Raw genomic sequence first — 21,056 nt, forward strand, 5'->3', positions numbered from 1 at the left:
ACTTGTTCAGACACAATCAATGTTGTCCAAATTCATTTGGGCCCCGTCACTATCAATGATGCCGTGTGTGTGGAGGGAGACGTTGAGGGCAGAGGAAGGAAAGAGCCGTAGCAGATGCTCACTGCTGCCCGTGGGCCTGTGATGCTTGCAGGCCATTTGAGTGTACAGGCGTTCAGAGTAGTAGTGAGGTAAAGGGATTCAGGGATACTGTAGTGTGAGAGTGAGATCCTGTGACTCCCAACTATGACAGAAAGGACACTTTTAATTCTTTTCCTGATTCTGCGTTGCATTCCCATCTTTGTCCTAAGCTCAACCATTTCTCTCTCGTCTCATCAGCAGCTTCATGGGCTCCCTTACTCAGATTTGCTCTCTCCAATGCTTTATTTCTCTCCTCATTAATCTAATATTTCCATCTCCCCCTTTATCCCCCTTATTCTCCTCTCATGTATTCAATCTGTCTCCATCACCCCTGTGATCACTTCCTGCTCATTAAAGAATGTGGTGGTCTGACAACACTGGCCAAGTTAGCGCATATATATATATATATATATATATATATATATATATATATATATATAATATATATATATGAATATATATATGAATATATATATATATATATAAATGAAATATGCTCGCTATCCAGCCATCCAACATAGAGTCTCGCTATCCAGCGAGCATATTTCTGGATAGCGAATATATATATATTCATATATATATGAAATATGCTCGCTGGATAGCTCAATCAGTAAAGTCACAGGACTTGCATGCGGGGGGTTCCCGGTTCGAATCCCCGTTAGGGCGAATAGGCATCCAGTGTGGGTCCTTGGGCAAGACCCTTCAAGCTACCGCCTACCTCATAACATGAGAGACAATGAACCACATGAGATACCGGCTCAGACGTCGCCCGGTCTAACAAGGTCTGCGTCAGGTGTTGGGGAACCAGAGCACCTTGGCGAAAGTGGGCTACTGGAACAAGAAAGAAATGGCAGATGCGAGAGAACAAGGCTCTGTTGGAATGCTACTACTCAAGTAACCCTAGTCAGAGGGGTTACATGCAAAGAATGTGCGGTGAATGGAACGGAGAAACCCACATTCAAGGCTGACTGCGAAGCAACTAGTAGCTCAGTGTTCCAACATCCACAAACGGCAACTGCTATCACAACTTGAGATGACGAGATACAACACAAATGCTACGGCAAGGAGCCAGGACGCCAGGTCAGAGGGGAGGTTTCACCATCTCCCCAACCGGAAATTGGGTACGAAGCCCCAATGAGCACAGATACGCTGAGCGAGGCAGCGACTGACCTGAAAGATAAGATCATGGCGAGATTGAACAGGCAACCCGAACCCAGCATACAACTACAACAGTGAAAGTACCATCAGAAAGTCTCATGGAAGATGTGAATGCAGCATGAGAGTGATCCTACCACAACAATCACAGAAACCAATGAGCTGATATAGGCAAATCAGGAGGAGGGAAGTGAGCCAAATGACAGAGGCCCAGAGAGGCAATGAAAAGACCGATGCCCAAGGTACAGCCAGATGACCATACCTGAAGCACTCGAAACTGCCAAGCAAAGGCTACAAGCCTTGGCCAGCCGCCTAAAGAGAACACAGAGATAACAAAGCCAGACGAATAAACCGGCTGTTCGCAACACAACCTGCGAAGTGTACTCTCAATGGCAGGGTAATAACACAGAGCAGACCCACCAAGGCTGGAAACTGAACAGTACTGGAAGGTATATGGGAAAGGAGGCATCACACAACAGTGATGCACAGTGGCTGGTGGATCTGAGGGAAGACCACAGCAACCTCCCTGAACAGAATCCAGTGACTATCACAGTGGCAGACATCCAACAGAGTCTCAGGTATGAAAAACTGGACAGCACCCGGCCCTGACATGATCCACGCCTACTGGCTAAAGAAGCTCACTGCAATCCATGAGCGCCTGGCAGCACAAATGAACCAGCTGCTAAGGGATGGGACCACCCTGAATGGCTAACCGAAGGCGAACGATCCTGATAATGAAGGATCCCTCAAAGGGTACAGTCCCATCCAACTACCGGCCAATAACCTGCCTCTCCACAACATGGAAGCTCATGTCAGGCATCATCGCAGCTAAGATAAGTGGGCACATGGGTCAATACATGAGCGAAGCACAGAAGGGCATTGGTAAGGATACCAGAGAGCCAAACACCAACTCCTGGTAGACAGAACATCGCCCAAGACTGCAGAATGCGACACACCAACCTGTGCACAGCCTGGATCGACTACAAGAAAGCCTACGACTCAATGCCACACACATGGATCACTGAATGCTTGGAGCTGTACAACATCAACAGAACTCTAAGGGCCTTCATTGCAAACTCGATGAGGTTGTGGAGAACCACCCTTGAAGCCAATGGGAAGCCACTTGCCCAAGTATCCATCAAATGTGGCATATACCAAGGAGATGCACTGTCCCCACTGTGTCTGCATAGGTCTGAACCCCTCAGCCAAATAATAAACAAGACTGGCTATGGATACCGACTCCGGAACGGGGCCACCATAAGTCACCTCCTCTACATGGATGACATCAAGCTGTACGCCAAGAAGTGAGCGAGACATCGACTCGCTGATCCACACCACCAGGATCTACAGCTCGGACATCGGGATGTCATTCGGCTCGAGAAATGTGGGAGGATGGTGACAAAGAGAGGCAAGGTAATCCACACAGAAGGGGTCTCACTCCCAGAAGGAACAATAGCAGACATTGAGGACAATTACAAGTACCTTGGAATACCACAGCAAACGGCAACCTTGAACAGGCAACAAGGAATGCGGCAACAGCCAAATACCTCCAACGAGTAAGGCAAGTCCTAAGAAGCCAGCTCAATGGCAAGAACAAATCCCGGGCAATAAACAGCTACGCTCTGCCAGTGATCAGATACCCTGCGGGAATAATAAGGTGGCCAAAGGAAGAGATACAGACCACAGATGTTAAGACACGAAAGCTCCTCACCATGCATGGAGGGTTCCACCCCAAATCCAGCACCCTGAGACTGTACACTAGCCGCAAGGAAGGAGGCCGAGGACTAGTGAGCGTGAGAGCCACTATCCAGGATGAAACATCCAAGATCCATAAGTACATCAAGGATAAGGCCCCGACAGATGACGTGCTGAGTGAATGTCTCAGGCAGTGGAGAACAGAGGATGAGATGCTGGAAGAGGGACCATCATGGGAGGACAAGCCCTTGCACGGGATGTACCACCGGAACATAACTGAAGTGGCTGATCTCAACAAATCCTACCAATGGCTTGAAAGGGCTGGGCTGAAGGACAGCACAGAGGCACTCATCCTGGCCGCACAGGAGCAGGACCTGAGCACCAGAGCCATAGAGGCCCAGATCTACCACACCAGACAAGACCCAAGGTGTAGACTGTGCAAAGAGGCCCCAGAGACGGTCCAGCACATAACTGCAGGGTGTAAGATGCTGGCAGGCAAAGCATACATGGAACGCCATAACCAAGTGGCTGGCATAGTATACAGGAACATCTGCGCGGAGTATGGACTGGAAACCCCAAGGTCAAAGTGGGAAACACCTCCCAAGGTGGAAGAGAACGAGCGAGCCAAGATCCTGTGGGACTTCCAGATCCAGACTGACAGAATGGTAATGGCGAACCAACCAGACATTGTGGTGGTGGATAAAGAGCAGAGGAAAGCCGTAGTGGTGGATGTGGCAATACCAAGCGATGGCAACATCAGGAAAAAGGAACATGAGAAACTAGAGAAATACCAAGGGCTCAGAGAAGAACTGGAGAAGGCTTGGAAGGTGAAGGCCACAGTGGTGCCTGTGGTGATCGGAGCACTAGGGGCTGTGACCCCCAAACTGGAGGAGTGGCTACGACAGATCCCTGGAAAAACATCCGAAATCTCAGTCCAGAAAAGTGCAGTCCTAGGAACAGCAAGGATACTGCGCAGAACCCTCAAGCTCCTGGCCTCTGGTAGAGGACCCGAGCTTGGAAAGTGGATGAGACCACCCGCGGAGGGTGAGAATAGAGTGTGTGTATATGTATATGTGTATATAATATATATATATTAATATTATATATATATATATATATATATATTATATATGCTGTCCACTTTTCTGGACTGAGATTTCGGATGTTTTTCCAGGGATCTGTCGTAGCCACTCCTCCAGTTTGGGGGGTCACAGCCCCTAGTGCTCCGATCACCACAGGCACCACTGTGGCCTTCACCTTCCAAGCCTTCTCCAGTTCTTCTCTGAGCCCTTGGTATTTCTCTAGTTTCTCATGTTCCTTTTTCCTGATGTTGCCATCGCTTGGTATTGCCACATCCACCACTACGGCTTTCCTCTGCTCTTTATCCACCACCACAATGTCTGGTTGGTTCGCCATTACCATTCTGTCAGTCTGGATCTGGAAGTCCCACAGGATCTTGGCTCGCTCGTTCTCTAGTCGTTCTCTAGTTCTCTAGTATATATATATATATATAGATATATATATATATAGATAATATATATAGAGATATATATATATATATAGATATATATTATAGATATATAATATATAGATATATTATATATATATCTAATATATATTAATAAATATTAAATATTATATTAAATATAATAAATAATATAAAAATCTATCTGTCTGTCTGTCTGTCTGTCTGTCTGTCTGTCTATCTATCTGTCTATCTATCTATCTATCTACCTACCTACCTACCTACCTACCTACCTACCTACCTACCTACCTACCTATCTTATCTATCTATCTATCTATCTATCTATCTATCTATCTATCTATCTATCTATCTATCTATCTATCTATCTATCTATCTATCTATCTAGTCAGATTTCTCATGATAAGAAGCAACTAATGTTTCTATTAATAGATGTCAGGCAGCCATTGTGTCTTTTTGCATAATAAGCTTGCAAACAAAACGGAGACACAAGTAAATGCGTGGGCTCGCGGTGTCACCACTCCGTCTCCCAGTGACAGATGGTGATGGGCTAAGGGTGAGGCAAGGCTGAGGGAGGTTGACAGCATCTCTACGCCTTCATTTTCGACTGCTTGTGTGTTTACTTCCTTGATTCCTCAGGAAAGGCCTTTTGAATTTTAAATTCTTGGAATGAGGTCAGAGTGGTCTGAGGTTAAGCCATGAACGCCATCACTGTGACATCCCAGGAGAATGAAGTAGAATTTCTATGTTTGTGTTTATATGAGGGAGATAAGTTCATACCTTTAATGTTTTGCTGTGTGCACAAATCCTTGTGATGCATGAAACTGTGTGCCCTACAGTATACATTTACATAAACTGGCTAAATACAATGCCTGTGTCTGTGTTTGACCCCGATCAGTCCCTGACCGCGATGCCAGAATGCAGTACAACACCACGACGCCAACGACCGGACTACCTGGCCGACTTCACAAGCGGCAGCAGCGCTGACAACTCCTGCTCCTCCACAGACGATGAGGAGGAGGAGAGAAGGAAATCAGGGGGAGGAGGAGGAAGAGGCGTAGAGAAGAGGGAAAAGAAAGTTTCCTACGACCTTGGGGAGAGCAAGGAGAAGAACGTAGCTGAGCGCTCAGGTAAAGCAGCAGGATTTATAAAACAGCGGCTAAAAGTCTTTTTATTGGGAAGGCAAAGAATGCGAATATTGTTGTTTTGTTTTGTTGTGATGTTTCATCCAATTTCTTCTTTTGGTTACGTTGATTTTGCCTGTTTACTGTTTCATTTTAGTTCTGTTTTTTGCCTCACTGCAGTTATTGCGTAGCTTTATTCAGTAAATCCAACATGTATAAATGTGTGCAACCAGGCACCTATAGATACAGTATATACATGAACACATTTCAGCCTGCATTTACATTTTATTTGTCAGTGTATAGCAGTGGCCTGGAGGGACAGCGAGTGTTCATGTGTCAGGTTCTGCAGTAGGAAATTGTAACAGATCTTGTAATGTTGCAGGCACATGGTGCCCACTATGTACAGTACATACCACATAAATATAATATATACTGGAAAATAGTAATAATAAATAGTTGTACAGCAAAGATTTTCATTTACATGCACACACTCTATTTGAAATCAAAAACTCTTAAAGACCATGAGAGTGCTACAGTACAGACCTTCAGCACTCCACTTGAAAATTGCATCATGCTATATTTTTGTATTAATGTGAGATAAAATGCAGACAAAAAATACATTATGAGCACATTGAAACGTTTTCCTTAGTAATTTACGTATTATGCAAAATTATTCAATGTTAAGTATTCGCATGTGGCAGACTAATGTGAGGAGCTACATCTAACAGAATAAGACTTCAAATGAGCAAATTTGTAACCTTGTAAAAGCTGTTCAGATTGCATTAGAAACTCGTTCACCTGCTAGAGAAGCAACCTAAAAATGAAACAAGTAACCAAGTAACGATTAAATATTAAAACTAAACTGTATACATAACTATATAATAGCAATGACAGGGCCAGGTAAAGGACCTGAACTTAATCTTACAGAAAAGCTGTGGAAGGACAATCGGCACCCCAGAGTTAAAGCTGTTTGCAGGAACAGGCTGGAATCCGCTCCAGCCTAACGCGCAGGACTGGCAAACGCTGATCCAAAAGGCTGCTGCAAAACGAGGTCACGCCACAGATTCACCCATTTACCACGTAATGGCCCTTGGAACCTGCCATGATATATGAAAATATTTTCACATTTATCTTTACATACATGTAGAAATAAAAAAACAAAACATGCAAAAGATCCATTAATGTTACTCTGCTGCTGTTGATGCCAAAGTGATAAAATCTTGGGCACATTTGTTGCTACTTTCCTGCTTCCTGCGTACACAGTAATAGCAAGGCACTGAAAAGCATTTAAGGAAAGATAAATGTCCTGAACAGCGCATTTCCAGTGAATGGAAGGTGACGGAGGCGGCAAAGATGAGGAGAAGCGGTAGGAAGAGTTAAGGGGAGGACAAAAAGGCCCCTTTCAGTTGCTTACCTTGAGAACACCTTGAGTTTAACGCTGAAATATTCCCTGTTTCATAAGGACAGCGATAAGTGTCAAGCAATCCTGCAAATTCAAAGTCAAATACATCAGCATACTTTTAGCTCTCAGAACTGAGAAAGAGGACACCTTTTTATGTGCTGACCTTGGAAAGAAAAAAAAAACTGTAGTTGCATTGCGGGCCGTTACTTTTTACTGCTCAATAGAGGTCCCTCGCCTGAGCTCTTTCTATTTGTCACAAAACACAGGCCAAAGCCGTGAAAAACCCAAACTTCTGAATGTGTGTGCGTGTGTGTGTGTGTGTGTGTGTGTGTGTGTGCGTGCGTGCGTGCGTGCGTGCGTGTGCAGAGACACACTGCCAAGCCCTACTCCATACCAAGCCACTGAAGGGCTGCTAGGACTAAGCCCCATAATGCTGTCATTTGGCAGTGGACGAGCCTCAGAAGGGTCAGCAGCCTCACGCACAAACGCACACGTCTGAACATACACAGACCGACCTCGTGCGCATACTTGATGTCAGACAGACACACTGCAGGAATAAAAAACACACGCTAATGCACTGCCTGGTAGACAAGCTGGAGGAATTTCAAGAGTGATGGAGAGTGTCAGTATGGGGTTCCAGCTTCGTTTCTGTGTGGTTTACTAGTGTGTGTAAATGTGTGTGTCTGAGAGAGACCGACAGAGAGGGAGGGAGGGAGATATGCTCCTTAATCCATCCCCAAGGCAGACAGGACTACTGTTTAGTTTCTGGTTTTAGCTACACATGTGTACACACACACACACACACACACACACACACACACACACACACACACACACACACACACACACACACACACACACACACACACACACACACACTCACACACAAACGCACTAGACCACTGGACCAGTGTGCCAGAGAATGGCTGTGGGAGTTTTAATGCCACACTTCATCTCCAAAGCCACCCGGCAACAGATGGAAAGCAGAAATGAGAGCTTGACAGTGACTGGAGCACTGAGACAGAATCAGGGAAGAAAAGAAATTGAAGTGTGACAGCGAGTCAGCTTTCATTTTCGCTCCCTCTCCCCTGTTTCTCCACAGGTCGCATGCACTGGAAACCTCCAATCAAGTCGCCCAAGCCCGGCCCCGCCCCCTCCGCTTCGCCCACGCTTTCGGGGCCAATCAGGCGCTCCATCTCCTGTCCGCGCTCCATCTCGTCCCTCTCGTCGCCCACCGAGGTGCGCGTGGTGTCGAGCAGGCCGTCCCCCGGCGTCCCCGTGGCCACGCCGCTCGTCAGGCCCAGTTCAGCCACGCTGCGCTCCCACTCGCTGAGCCGCAGTGGCTCCGCCCCCCGGGTGCCTCACAGCAACAGCCTGGGGACCATCCACTCCAACATAGTAAGACACTTGACACACACAATGTGAGGTTTACCTCTTTGCGGTTCAGAATGTGTGGGATGGGGAGTTAATCACAGAGCCGCATACTAAATTCCCTTTCAAGCAGCCAAGCTGTCATTTTGCTCGCTGCGGAAATTCTCTGCAGATCCACTACTCGAAGTAGGTTATAAGAAAACAATCAGGAATTCAGAATTTCACTGATGTCTGGCACACAAAGTTACGTGAACTGCCACTGTAGCGGTTACGTTTCGCCTCTGCTTTTCTCCTCCTTTGGCACATATTGTATTCTGGCTCAATCAGAACCTCCTTCATGACTGCACAGGCCTAATGTTGCCCACACTAATCCTCTATTATGTTGCTATTTGTTGCTTTCTGCCGATTCTCTCTGTTCATATTTACAAGCATAGTGGTAACATGCAAGTAAAATGGTCCAGAATGCCTCTAAACAAGGTTGATAGCGTCCTGATTTCTGTCTGTGAATAAAGTCAAACTAGAGGGAATGTGACCATTACATATTATGCATCCTGTAGCATGTTGCCACTGACTGGTACTGCTCTTCCTGCTAAATGCTTGCTTGGCTTAGCTAAATGATTTGTGAAGGAATAATGATTTGTGGCTGTGGTAGATGGTCCTGTAGCAAAGTCATAAATTATGAGAACGCACGGAAAAATGCCTAAGAAATGTGAAATTCATTACCCCCCATAATTATAAATAATATTGACTGATATTCACACTTTTTGACATATTAACATATTTTAAGATGAAAATTTCTAATATATCATCTGACAGATCATTTAATGTTCATCAGTTTGTCCACGCGTCCATCTGTCATATGAACCACTTGTCTTCCTGGGGTTCGTGGCTTATCAGTAATGTAATTAAGCAATTACTCGTTAAAATAATGACTGATTTCAGCCTATGAAGTAGCTCCGTGACCCGCTTTTCCTGTCTGTGCACTGAATGTTCCTTGTGTGTGCATCCAGGGTGATCCACTAATAAACCTGAGGAGTAAAGAGCAGGAGGCAGAGCTGGTGCGTCAGACTGCGGCTGCTCTCACGGCCATGAGGATCCGATTCCCAGGCAAAAGTGAGGAAGAGGCCGAGGCCGTGCTGGATGAGGTTGGTGTCACATATGAGACCCCTACTGTATAAGACACATAAGAATAGGTCTTTGAAATAATCATGTTCTTGATTTATTTAGGTAAACCTCTGTATTCAAGCATGTGGCTCTTTTCTAGTGACATTACACTAAAAGCCAAAATGGATATTTTTTTTTGGCCAAAGTAAAAAGTAACTCTGTAAAATGTGACAAAGAGCACCAGAGGCTCACCTTGGAGTCACAGCAGAAGTGCAAGAGTACCATGAAAGCATGCGACCGTCCCGTCTACACCGGCTCTGACCCCAATTACAGCCATCACTGTCCTCAGAACCAGCTATCAGTCCTGTGCTGAAAGGACAGCGGCCCACCAACACTGACTGCTGACAAAAATACCACTAAAATGTTTGTAGGCTACGCATGAAGTATATCAGAAGTATACAGTATGACTTTCACAATGCGTCACGGCTAACTCGCTCTCATTTGGCTCCCTAATTTCACGGATCACGGCTCATGTGTCACTGTTAATTGCGTGTTCCAGTAGCTTTTGTTTCACTTTTGTTATTTTTTAAGCTAACCTGTTTTGCAATTCATTTATTTCTTCCTTCAGGTGTACAGTATACGACAATCTGTTCAAAAATGATTTTTTGCTTTCCAGCAACTAGAACAAACGTTCCAAACCGGAAAACAACATTTCTAATAACAATTTGTTAATAAAATCTCTTTTAGATGTTATCATGTAGTTATGATAAAACGTGTCAAGCAGCTACTGTGTGTGTGTGTGTGTGTGTGTGTGTGTGTGTGTGTGTGTGTGTGTGTGTGTGTGTGTGTGTGTGTGACATCTGGTTGTGTCTGGGTTGTGAGACACAATTACCACCACACCTGTACTGTTAACAAACGCTAATGAGAGAACCATGGAAACACAGACAAGCAGCTGCACCTGTACAGTTCACTCTTTACCTCGGGAGACAAGGAGTGTTCACTTGACGTGAAAACAATCTTTGCCATTTTATGCCTTCCTTGATTTAAAGGTCTAATTGGGCTAATGATGTGTTTGTATCGGAGCAATTACCAGCCTTCTCTTTCGCTCAAAACCTGTTTTTTTGTCACAGTTGGAACCATTGAAAGGTGAAATGTACCAAGTGAGTTTTGTTGGGCTTTAATTGAGGGTAATTTGTGTACGTATGAAACAAATGTGACAAATGAGCATGCAGCTTACCACACGAGGTTCACAGGGTTCTCGTTGATAGAGGAAAAACAAACAAACACACACACACACACACACACACACACACACACACACACACACACACACACACACACACACAAGCAACTTTGTGAGAAGTGGACTACTGCTGTAGTACACACAGCCCTGCGTGTGTGTGTGTGTGTGCGTGCGTGCGTGCGTGTGTGTGTGTGTGTACACATAAAGTGTACGCTGCAGCTTCCCAATGGGAGCACTGTTTGCTGGGGACGATACATGGGAGTGGAGGCTTGTGTGCACCAGTGGGGGAACAATACAGTACACACTGATGCTGGCACTAGGACCAAGTGCATGGGGATATCCAGCACAGCTTTGAAGCACAACAACAAACGCCCAAGGGATTCTTTTAAAAACACCAGCAAAACATAGGCTTCAACTGGCAAAGATGAAAGATTGCAACTTGATTTTACAATTATCCCCATCAAGCAGCCTGTATTTAAATTCAGTGAGATACCACAAAATAACAATCGCTGGCTTCTGAGCCAATTTTAAATAAAGGAGCTGAAAATAAAAGTCAATTAATGTTTTGCAGTGTGAATAAAAGCTGTCACATTACAAGACTGAGGGAAAAAAGGCATTGTCTGCGCTGCAGAGACGAGGAAACAAAACAGCTCGGTGGAACAGTACTGTGTGCCGCCGCGGCCAATCTCGCACTTCTTTCTTTTCTACTGTCGCCTGTTATTACTTTCCACATGTCAAATATCTGGTCCCCGTTTCATAACAGAGAGCTACAGAATGTGAGAAAGCCAAAAACCCATTACGCTAACAGGTAGACGGACGAATGCGTCAGCGTCTGCGCTGACGTACAGAGGTTCTGCCAGGATGCGCGTGTTCCTCTTCGCTTCCTGGCTCCCAGCTGATAGTTTTAAAATAGTGAAGGAAAAGTTTAACCGCTCTACTATGACAGTTCTAGCAGAGCAGTGACAGGTTGCTACGCAGTGGTGTGATGTGTACAGGAAACCTTTTCAGACTGTGCTCCTCCTGCACATTGTTATCGCTGTTTTGGCAGCGACTGAACAGCAAAATGCAGCGACGGTGAGAACGCTGCAGACGCCCTGATTATTGACAGAGGCCTGCTGGGAAGCCACACGACGCAAAGGACACATTTTGCTAAAAGCTGTAACTTATTCCCTGGCGGCTTGAGTCTTATTCTACATGTGAAGAGTTTGTGCTTTGTGGTAACTCTGTTGTGTTGACATTTGTGCCTGGTTTAAGACTTTTTATTTCTTTTATTATTATGACGTTTCTCTTTCTCAGATCCTTGACAACTGGAAATACCATAAACCAAAGGTGGCCTCCTATTGGCTGGTGAAGCTGGACTCAACTAAACAACGCAAGGTGAGTCCGTACAGTACGTGCTGTCTTTACCTGGAGGTTGGTTTATGTAAAACCACAACTGAAGGGCTGCCTGCACACTCTCTTTAATTTTATATTGAAGTGTTGACCAGTATTTCCCCAAAAAGATATTGTTAGAAAATAACAACTGTTTGAAAGTTTTAATCACTGACACATTATTTCTTAAACACCTGTATAAATTGTCTGTCTGTCTCCCAGTCTATACAGTCACTGTATAAAATAACCAACATGAAAAAATGTCACAGCTCCTTCCTTTGTGTGCTTTTAAACAGCATTTAAAAACACAAATCTAATCTCCAAATCAAAGAGAGGAGAGATAAAAAAAGAGACAGACACAACAATCATTACCCTGTTTCACATCGAGAGGGTACGGGCACCAAATGGGATGTAAACAAAACAGACGAGAGGACAAGACATGAGATGGCATCCAGAAGGCGTGTCAGTAATGATGTGATCTCTCAGCCACTGTTTCTGCACGACTGTGCTCGGCTGTGCTGTGGGCTGCAGCGGCGCGAGCTGATGTTTTATTTGGAGTGGAGCAGCCTAATGAGCAACAGGCAGAGGTCAGGAATGTAGCACCCACTGCTCTGCCATCTGATTACCATAGCAGAACATGTGTGTGTGTGTGTGTGTGTGTGTGTGTTTATTCATCTCTCAGTTTGTCTGAGTGTGTGTGCATCTTGCTCACCTCGCGTTGCTGTTGGAGGAAGACGCCGGCGTCTACACATCGCAAACACACAGTCAGACGGGCACGTCAGTAATGAGGAGCGCGGAATCAAAGTCAAAAGAGCCACAGCGCTGCACTCTGAGCAGGGTGAAAAGAGAAAGGAAGGGGGGAGGGAGGGAGGGAGGTGAGGCGGGGACGGATGGCAAAGCTAAGAAGGGAAGATGGAAGGGTGGCGCAGGTGTCCTTAGACCGCCTGGGAACTTCTGACACCTTCTCTCCAAGACTGACGTTGGCGCAGCAATTAGTCCTCTCCACTGTCTGCCCCAGCACTTTTTGCCCTGCCTGCACCGCCCCACACACACACACACACACACACACACACACACACACACACACACACACACACACACACACACACACACACACACACACAGGCTGTATGCCGTGCTTTACAGTAAATGCAGAAGTAATTTACCACTATCCTGAATCCTCTGCGTGTGTGTGTGTGTGTGTGTGTGTGTGTGTGTGTGTGTGTGTGTGTGTGTGTGTGTGTGTGCGTGTGTGTGTGTGTGTGTGTGTGTGTGTAGGCCTGGTCTTGAATCGTAATTTTGGGGTAAGATTTAAAAAAGGTACAGAGATTACAACTGGATCAAAAGGCAGCTCAAGCGTGGGAATTAGAAATGCTATCAGCCTTTGTCTTGCAGCATTAATGTCCCTTATTATCAGATGATCCAAACCTCTCTCTCTCTACCTCCGTCACGCAGGTGTTGGACATTGTGCGCACCAACGTCCGCTCGGCGCTGCAGCGGATCTGGAGGGAGCCGGACGTGGAGAGCCTCCACCTCTACCGGCTCTTCAGCCGCGTGTTTAACCGGCTGCTGTGGAGCCATGGGCAGGGCCTGTGGAACTGTTTCTCCAACACTGGGTAGGTGGGGCGCTGATGCAACGCTTGGCACGCGGTTACACAAATTGACACACCCGTTGCTTCAGATGTCAGAACGGTTTCACATGCGGCGCCACGAGCAGCTGAACCGCGGACGTGAAAATGATCCGTCATCTTCGCTCTGTTTTCAAATGCACATTAGATTTTCGGCATTCAGTCACAGCTCCATTCCTTCGATATTTGCCGTCGCTACACGTGATCCCAGCGTGCGCCTCAGCCCAGCGTTTGGGGCGACAGCAGGGACAATTTGCCATTTTTCTCCCGCGCGAATGGGGACGTCGGCTGAATGACAAAGGATGAGTGACGGACCAACAGGACCTCGCTGCACTTTTCTGAATGCTCTTGAAAGAATGAAAGAAACGCGTCGCTCAGTGGAGACAGGGAGCAAATGAAGGCCACAAATCTGGGCCGTTAATCAGGGCTTTCTCACAGGTGGCAGCAAGAAACGCACAGGGGAGGGACGGAGGAAGGAAGGTGAATAAAGGCCTCGGAGTTCTTTTACTCGGGTTTGTTATCTGATGCTTTTGATATCCAGTAGTGAGTTTTCATGTGCTTTTTCAAAGTGGCTTCTTTTAAGATGAGTCACTGCAGTGACAGCCCATTTGATCACATCCATATAGAAGCTTCAAAACAGCAAACAAGGCAGCGCACACATACAAAACTGCTTCCTATCAGTGGTTCAGTGACTTTGTTAAACATGTATTTTGCTTCTATCAAAGGCACGCACACACACGCGAGCGCACGCACAGCAAGACGTCTCTCAGATGAAACACATACATTAGTGCCCACACATATACACAACCCTGACAGCTGCTGTGCTGCTGGCTTTTCATCTCGCCTCTGATAAAGGTCTGACCTTCTCCTCTCCATATTCTTTACAGTTCACTTGTTCAGTGGCTGCGTTTCCCAGGGCTCGGAGGCTGTAACCGGAGTCACCGTTCACAGCTCTCACATTTTCCTCCTTCCGTCTTTCTTGGCAGCTGTAATTGAGGGCGAGTAAAGACGCGAGCGAGCGAGTGAGGGGAGGGGGATGAGGAGGAGGAGGGGCCCCCGTGACTGAGCGGGAGCTAAACGACGAGTCACCGGAACAGGCTGTCAGGCGCGTGAAGGCCTGGGAGGATTAGCCTAGCCTAGCCTAGCCTAGCCTGGGCTCCCCCACACGCACCGCTCCCCGCGTAGCCTTTGTCTCATCCCAGGCTACACGCTAGGCTGTGGCACCAACATGGATGAACGCAACGGGGGACGCGTCACGTGGATGCAGCGAGCACACTTCACATCCGAGCGCGACCCCCCCCCCCTCGATCCCCTCTGCTTCTTGTTTGATATTTTATCTGAGAGACTTAACGACAATCAAACGGTCTAGCATCTATTGTGGGCGATGAATTCAACAGGCTTAGAGAAAGAGAATGGAAACACAGTTTTAAAGCCTTTCAAAGGCGCCCCCCCCACCCCCACCTCCTGAGGAGTGAAAGGGGGTAGGCATCAAACGAACCTCCCGGGGTTGTGTGTCTCAGTTGTTGAAGCTCCTCACAGTCAGGGGTATGTCCGGGGTTGTTACGGGGGTTAACTGTACTTGGATTTGCTTCACTCTTCCTCTCTGTGTGAATTCATGTATTGTTGTTTGTGAGTGGGTATGTAAATGCACTATGTATTTACAGTGAAAGGCCACCCATCACTGCACATGTGACTTAATGTGTATTACAGAGTAAAGACATTTCTGACTGTGCATATGCAACTTTGTTAAGCAGCATTTCTGACAAGCATGTCCTCGTCTGCTCCAAAGCTCCTCGTGGGAGACCATCTTCAGTAAGAGCAGCGAGGTGGTGTCACCGCAGGAGCTGCAGTGCTGCCGGCGGCTGGTCCAGCTGTGCCGAGACTGCCTGTTGGTCGTCTACAAGTTCGTCTCAGAGTCCCGCGGCTCTTTGAGCGGACTCAGCCCAGAATGGGACGACACCAGGTGAGCGAGACGCCCGACGCTTCGACGTCCTCCCACTGATTCCCTCGTTTTGTAAAGCATCTTTCTGGCGCTCCCGCTGCGATAGGAAGTTCATTATATAGCGGGTTTGGCTGAATCTGATTCAAGGATAAGATGGGATTCAGCAGGTCTGAGATTAGAGCTCATTGTGCTTAGCTCGAGCAAAGAGAATTAGTCTTAATTCCTAAGAAGCTACTGTATTTAGTTAAAATAGTGCAGACAACAGGCAATGAATTCTAAAATTCAACAGCTCGATACCATTGTTAAACTTTTCAGGAAACATTTCCTCTCGCTTCCCCACGGAGCCTTAAAGCCATCATCTTCATCACATAACACTGATAGATAAACAAACACAGAACCAGCCTCATTCCGTTTTTAAGGATGATCCCTGAAGGAGACAGCAGCTCAGGCTCGGAGTGAGTGAACTTTTAAAGCATATATGCTCTGGGCCGGCAGACAGAAGGGGGGGGAGGGTGTGGAGGGGGAGCGTGCTGTTAACAGGAAATAATGGCCCACAGATTAGCGCTCAGGTTAGCCCGGGGCCCCCCGAGGCCTGCTTAATTCAATTAGAGCCCAGATGAGCCTGTGCAGCAAATGACCTTATGAGGGAGAGAGAGAGCGCTCCGTTTTTCCCGGGGCCTCGCTTTACATGATTCATAACTCTTACGCATATTTTAACAGGCTATCACTTTGTGCCTACAGTATAAAAAGCTCAGCTGTTTTTAAAAAGTGTGTGGGATTTGTGTACAGTCGCAGCTATTGATAGTCCTCCATTACCTTATGCCAATTTGCTTTGAGGGTAGACTCAAGGATGAGCGTTCAGCGGCGGCCTGTGAGGACGCACACGAACATTATGGCCTATTGACAAAAGCATACTCACAGTGATACAATGTTGTGTCTGTATGTTTGCAGTTAGGTATCCTTGAGAGTCCATTTAAGCATGCATTGGTGTGTCTCTCCTTATTTTTTCTTTTTCTATATATGTCTGTATAAAAGCTTGCCATTTGCTGCTGGACCAGCCTCTACTAATGGCTCTACCCCTGCTGCTGTCGCTGCCGCTTCTTCTTCCTCCTCCTCCTCCGTCTCTTCGCCCCTCGACGCAGGTCTTTGCTTGGTTTAGTTCCGCTAAGCCCTCTCATTTTCCGACACCGTCCCTGCTTCACTGCTTTCTGCTGCCTGCGCCACCTCACCGCTGTATGAAGGCCTGGTCCCACCTGCAATGATGGTTGCTGTGCCAGCACAGCCAGCAGTCTCCTCCTCCTCCTGTCCCTCTCTAACGCTTACACTACGACTGATATCCAGATTGAGGTCTGCACGTATGTGCTTCAAATTATTATTATTATTTGTAAGACAAAATTACAAACAATATATTTAAGCGTAACAAGACTGCTGGGAACGCTGCTTGTCAACACTGCAACCATTAGGCCGGTTCGCGCTACATCCCCGGCTAATCACCACCCTGCTGCACGTGCTGCACCGCGCCTGCCACAAGATGCTTTTGTCACGAGCATCTCGCCCTGAGTGCATTTTCAGAACAAGTGGCCTCAGTAGGAGCTGAGCACCGCACCTGCACCGCATCGGCGCCACCATCCACCTGAGCACCGCTCTCTTCTTGTCAGAAGAAGATAGAAAATGTCTGGGCTTGTGTTGTGCGGTTCCTTGTGCGCTTTAACACCACCAGCAGTTCACATCCCCCCATCGGGCATGTGGAGGACGGCCGCAACCTGAAGCCACTTCATTAAACAGCAGTTAGGATTTGTTTTCTCTTTGTTGCACTTAGTTTTATCAGCGAGGGTAGAGTGTGTGTGTGACGTAAGCGCATTTGCCTGCATACCTCACTTCTCACAAATAACCTGCCCTGCATCCGTTATCGAGCACCGGGTCTGCACCTCCTGTGTATACGTCTCTTGTTTTATATACATCTAAGCATTGGGCCTCATGCAAAGGCAGATACGGTTTTGTTTCCACCTACTGAAAAACCTCCACTCTCGTTTCTCAGTAATTGTCGTTGTCTCGACCAGATCACATTCGTGAGGCGCTTTGCATCAGGAGGATGTTTATAACGCCTGACTTCACGCAGCCTGAATCATTTCTCCCTGTCACAGTACAGCTGCTCCGATCGCACGTCACCGACACAGTACCGATGTCTGCGCTCGTTTTGCAACTACAGTAGCTGATTTTTCAGCCCTGAGCTGTCAAGTCCCTTTTACTATTGTAAGACATTTTTGTGATTGAAGTTTCTTCTCGCATACAAGGTAGGAGGGATGCTGATAATACTTACAGTAGGATCAATTGACAACAGCACCGGGTGAAACGTCTGACAGAGAAAACTAATAAAAACAGTCTAATGACTACAAAGATGTTCTTGCATGAGGCCCAATCTTATTCATCAGCCTCAGACAAATGAACCCAGTTTATGACGTTGGCAAGTGAAATGACAAAACTGGAAAGACTTTTCAAACCATGACTAAAAACTCAACATACAGTAAGTTATGCTGTAGTAATAATTCTATTAACACTCTCATAATAACAGTGCGTGAGTGGAAGCGTTGCTCTGGGAGACACCTGTCTGACTCTCAGACACAGTATCTGCTGTTTCCCCACGCTGGTGCGGACACACACACTGAGCGCCACACTCGCCCAGCTCTTGGCAACCCTAACACACACACACACACAACAGGTCTGTTAGCCTGGGGTCTCGTTGTTGACCACACCTGCCTGCCTTCGTTCAAGCATCCATCCTGCATGTAGTGCCCTGATCCGGTGTGTCAACAGCCTCATTGGTCTTGGAAAAGTCCTTCAGCCTGTGTGGGCAGATGAGAGGAAGTGGCCAAATAGCTCCACTAATGACTTTCTTGTTAAGCCTGAAATTACTGTCACTACCCAAAGACAATTTGCCCACGATGACAAAAGTTTCAGATTCTATTAACTTTCATGTGTTTGAAAAGTATGGCAGTAATTAGGGTTAATTGGGGTGTCGAGCTAAATGCTGGCTGCACATAACCTTCAAGCCTCTTTGTACCTTTTGGTTTATGATTGCGTCAGCTATCATGGCGGCCTTTCGCTCCATCCCTAATCATAGCCTTTCATTTTGCCTGGCCTCCTTTTGATTCACGACGGCGGCTGAATCTGGGTGGAGCGCTCAGAAGTGGCCGGTACCAAGCGTTTGTAGCCGGCTGTAGCGTTTGCATAGAGTTTCTGTGGGTTTCTCCACCAGCTGAGGGATCCAATGGCCCAACGAGCCTCCCTCTGGCCTGCGAGCAGCTACGCTGCCGCTACGGCCCGCTTCGTGATCAAAAGGAGGACGAACCTGGAAGATGCCGAATGAGGGTCCAATTAAATATAGCCTGCAGAGACAGCTGGCCCCCCCCCCCCCCCCTATCCCCACCCGTGGCCACTACCACCCTCACATGCGTCTCTGAGCAGAATATGCTCAAAGTGAATAGCAGAGGAGCTCTAGAGAACACACACTTGTCCCCCAATGAATGTTCAATATTTGATTTTCTTTTTTTTTCCCGGGGATATTAGCGAAAACGTTATGGAAATGGAGCAGAAAAGGTGAAATCGTACAACCAAACCGTGGACAAAATCCCAGCGGATGTACAGTGAATCTCATAAGAAATGGGCTGATGAAATGTAACGTGGCGAACGGGGAGAACGTAAGAAATGAAGCGGGAATTAATCCGGGGGTGACACATAATCACTGTACGAAATTACCTAATACCACGTGTAAAAGTGGGGTTTGAGCCGCGGTGCCGGTGACAGACTGACAGCAACGCACCCCCTGCCCCCCCGCTGGGATCTAAACGGAGGACTTTAAGAAGCAGCGCCGGACTGAGCCCCCGTTCACTCTGTCCAGTCACAGATGAACAAGATGTGCTGGAGGGATACCTGTGGCCCACTTGAAGCCGTTTCAAGGACACTCTTGTTGGACTAAATGAAGTTAATGTGATTCTTCCCCAGCTCTCCCGGGTGTGGGGCTCTGTTGAAGCGGACGCCCTCAGCGACGCGCTTTTTTTTCCCTCCCCGTCTCTTTCTGGTTGACTTTAGAACAAGCTGCTCTGCTAATTTGTCCAAGAGCCATTTCACAAGGAAGGAGCTGTCAGACAAAGAGTGTGATATCTCTGCACCAGCTTAAAAGAAGATATTATTTCTTCACCCTCTAATCCTCAGCCCCAGTGGCTCCCTTTTGATTATATTGTCATGTCTTAAAAGCTTCCACAGGGACTATTTCTTCTGGCTATTGTACTCCAAGCAAACAACTATGAGATGTAGCTTATTGGCTAAAGATCTTGCTATATGGTGCAATAACAACCCAATAAGATAATTAAGCTTGGAAAGCCCATTAATATAGATCATCCTTCTGAGCGATTTTCCTGGAGGAATTCAAACTACCCCAGTCTCACGTCTTCTGAACAACAGTCCAACATTCGCATAACCTTCAGTTAACCTTGTCCAGGATTTGATCATCCCATCTGACATTGCTCTGACAACCATATCTGACTCATTTCCAGTAACTAAGGACAACGGGAGCAGGGTTCAGCCCCTCCTGACTCTATCTCAACCTGACGCTGGTCTCATTCTCAGGTACTGGAACGCTGTTAGCAGGAGCTGCCTCACTGCTCTGTCTCGGTGGAAGGTGTCATAGAAAAGTCTTAGAAAGGTACTGACGTCTGTGCCTCGGAATGATAGGTGAGGACTTTCTGTTCATGATACCAAAAATTTAAGGATCAAAGTTGAAAATTTAGTTGTTCTTCGAAAAAAATAAATGACCTGCTTTTGTAAGTGTTAGACCCATAATTTCTTACTCTGAGCTCGTGCATACACAAATCCAGCTCAAAAGAAGACTGCCACTGATGATTACTGTAGGTCGGTTACATCGTTCAGAACAAGAACTTCAGCATTTAATTGATAAAAATGCACTTTAATAAATACTTTATTCATTTTTAGGTAAAATGCAAAAGCTTTTCCAGCTCTTCAAACATGGGGATTTCATTCCTTACATGCATGAAAAATAAATAAACTGGATTTTCCTTGGTTTTAGACCGTTGGACAGATAAAACGCTGGTCTTTGAGGAATTTAAATAAGCTTTTTCTGTGTTTTCTTACATTGTTAGAGAAAGTGTTTGACGGACAACGTGACAGTTTGAGGGGAAAATAATTGGGAAAGAGTGAAATTAACAAAAACACAAAGGTCCCCAGATCACACGAACCTTGTCCTCTACACTATTTTTTTTAGTTATAAGGAGTATGTGGTCATAATATATTAAAATCATCAGAGCATTATTAAGGTTGAAATATGCAAATAGAGGTGCCCATAAATGGTTGAATCCATATATATTAAGTGGGCGATATTTGGTC

At 46.4% G+C, this 21,056-nt stretch overlaps 1 protein-coding gene across 6 annotated transcripts in view; it reads left to right on the forward strand.

The window, feature by feature from the left end:
• The window catches only part of ttll7 (tubulin tyrosine ligase-like family, member 7), a 62,631-nt gene that overhangs the window by 39,736 nt on the left and 1,839 nt on the right, over positions 1–21,056 (forward strand). Inside the window, exons 15-22 of one of the 6 annotated variants that reach the window (XM_029148813.3) lie at positions 5,370–5,601; positions 8,100–8,395; positions 9,379–9,513; positions 12,012–12,092; positions 13,542–13,702; positions 15,504–15,677; positions 16,692–16,798; positions 20,283–20,387. In XM_029148813.3, coding sequence (XP_029004646.1) covers positions 5,370–5,601; positions 8,100–8,395; positions 9,379–9,513; positions 12,012–12,092; positions 13,542–13,702; positions 15,504–15,677; positions 16,692–16,798; positions 20,283–20,365 — 1,269 coding nt within the window. In that variant the 3' untranslated portion in view covers positions 20,366–20,387. The remainder of the gene's footprint in view (positions 1–5,369; positions 5,602–8,099; positions 8,396–9,378; positions 9,514–12,011; positions 12,093–13,541; positions 13,703–15,503; positions 15,678–16,691; positions 16,799–20,282; positions 20,388–21,056) is intronic. The other 5 variants (XM_055507940.1, XM_055507941.1, XM_029148816.3 and 2 more) reach the window with 5 other exon arrangements.

This window comes from Betta splendens, chromosome 4 (assembly GCF_900634795.4).
Source record: "Betta splendens chromosome 4, fBetSpl5.4, whole genome shotgun sequence".
Classification (NCBI taxonomy): domain Eukaryota; kingdom Metazoa; phylum Chordata; class Actinopteri; order Anabantiformes; family Osphronemidae; genus Betta; species Betta splendens.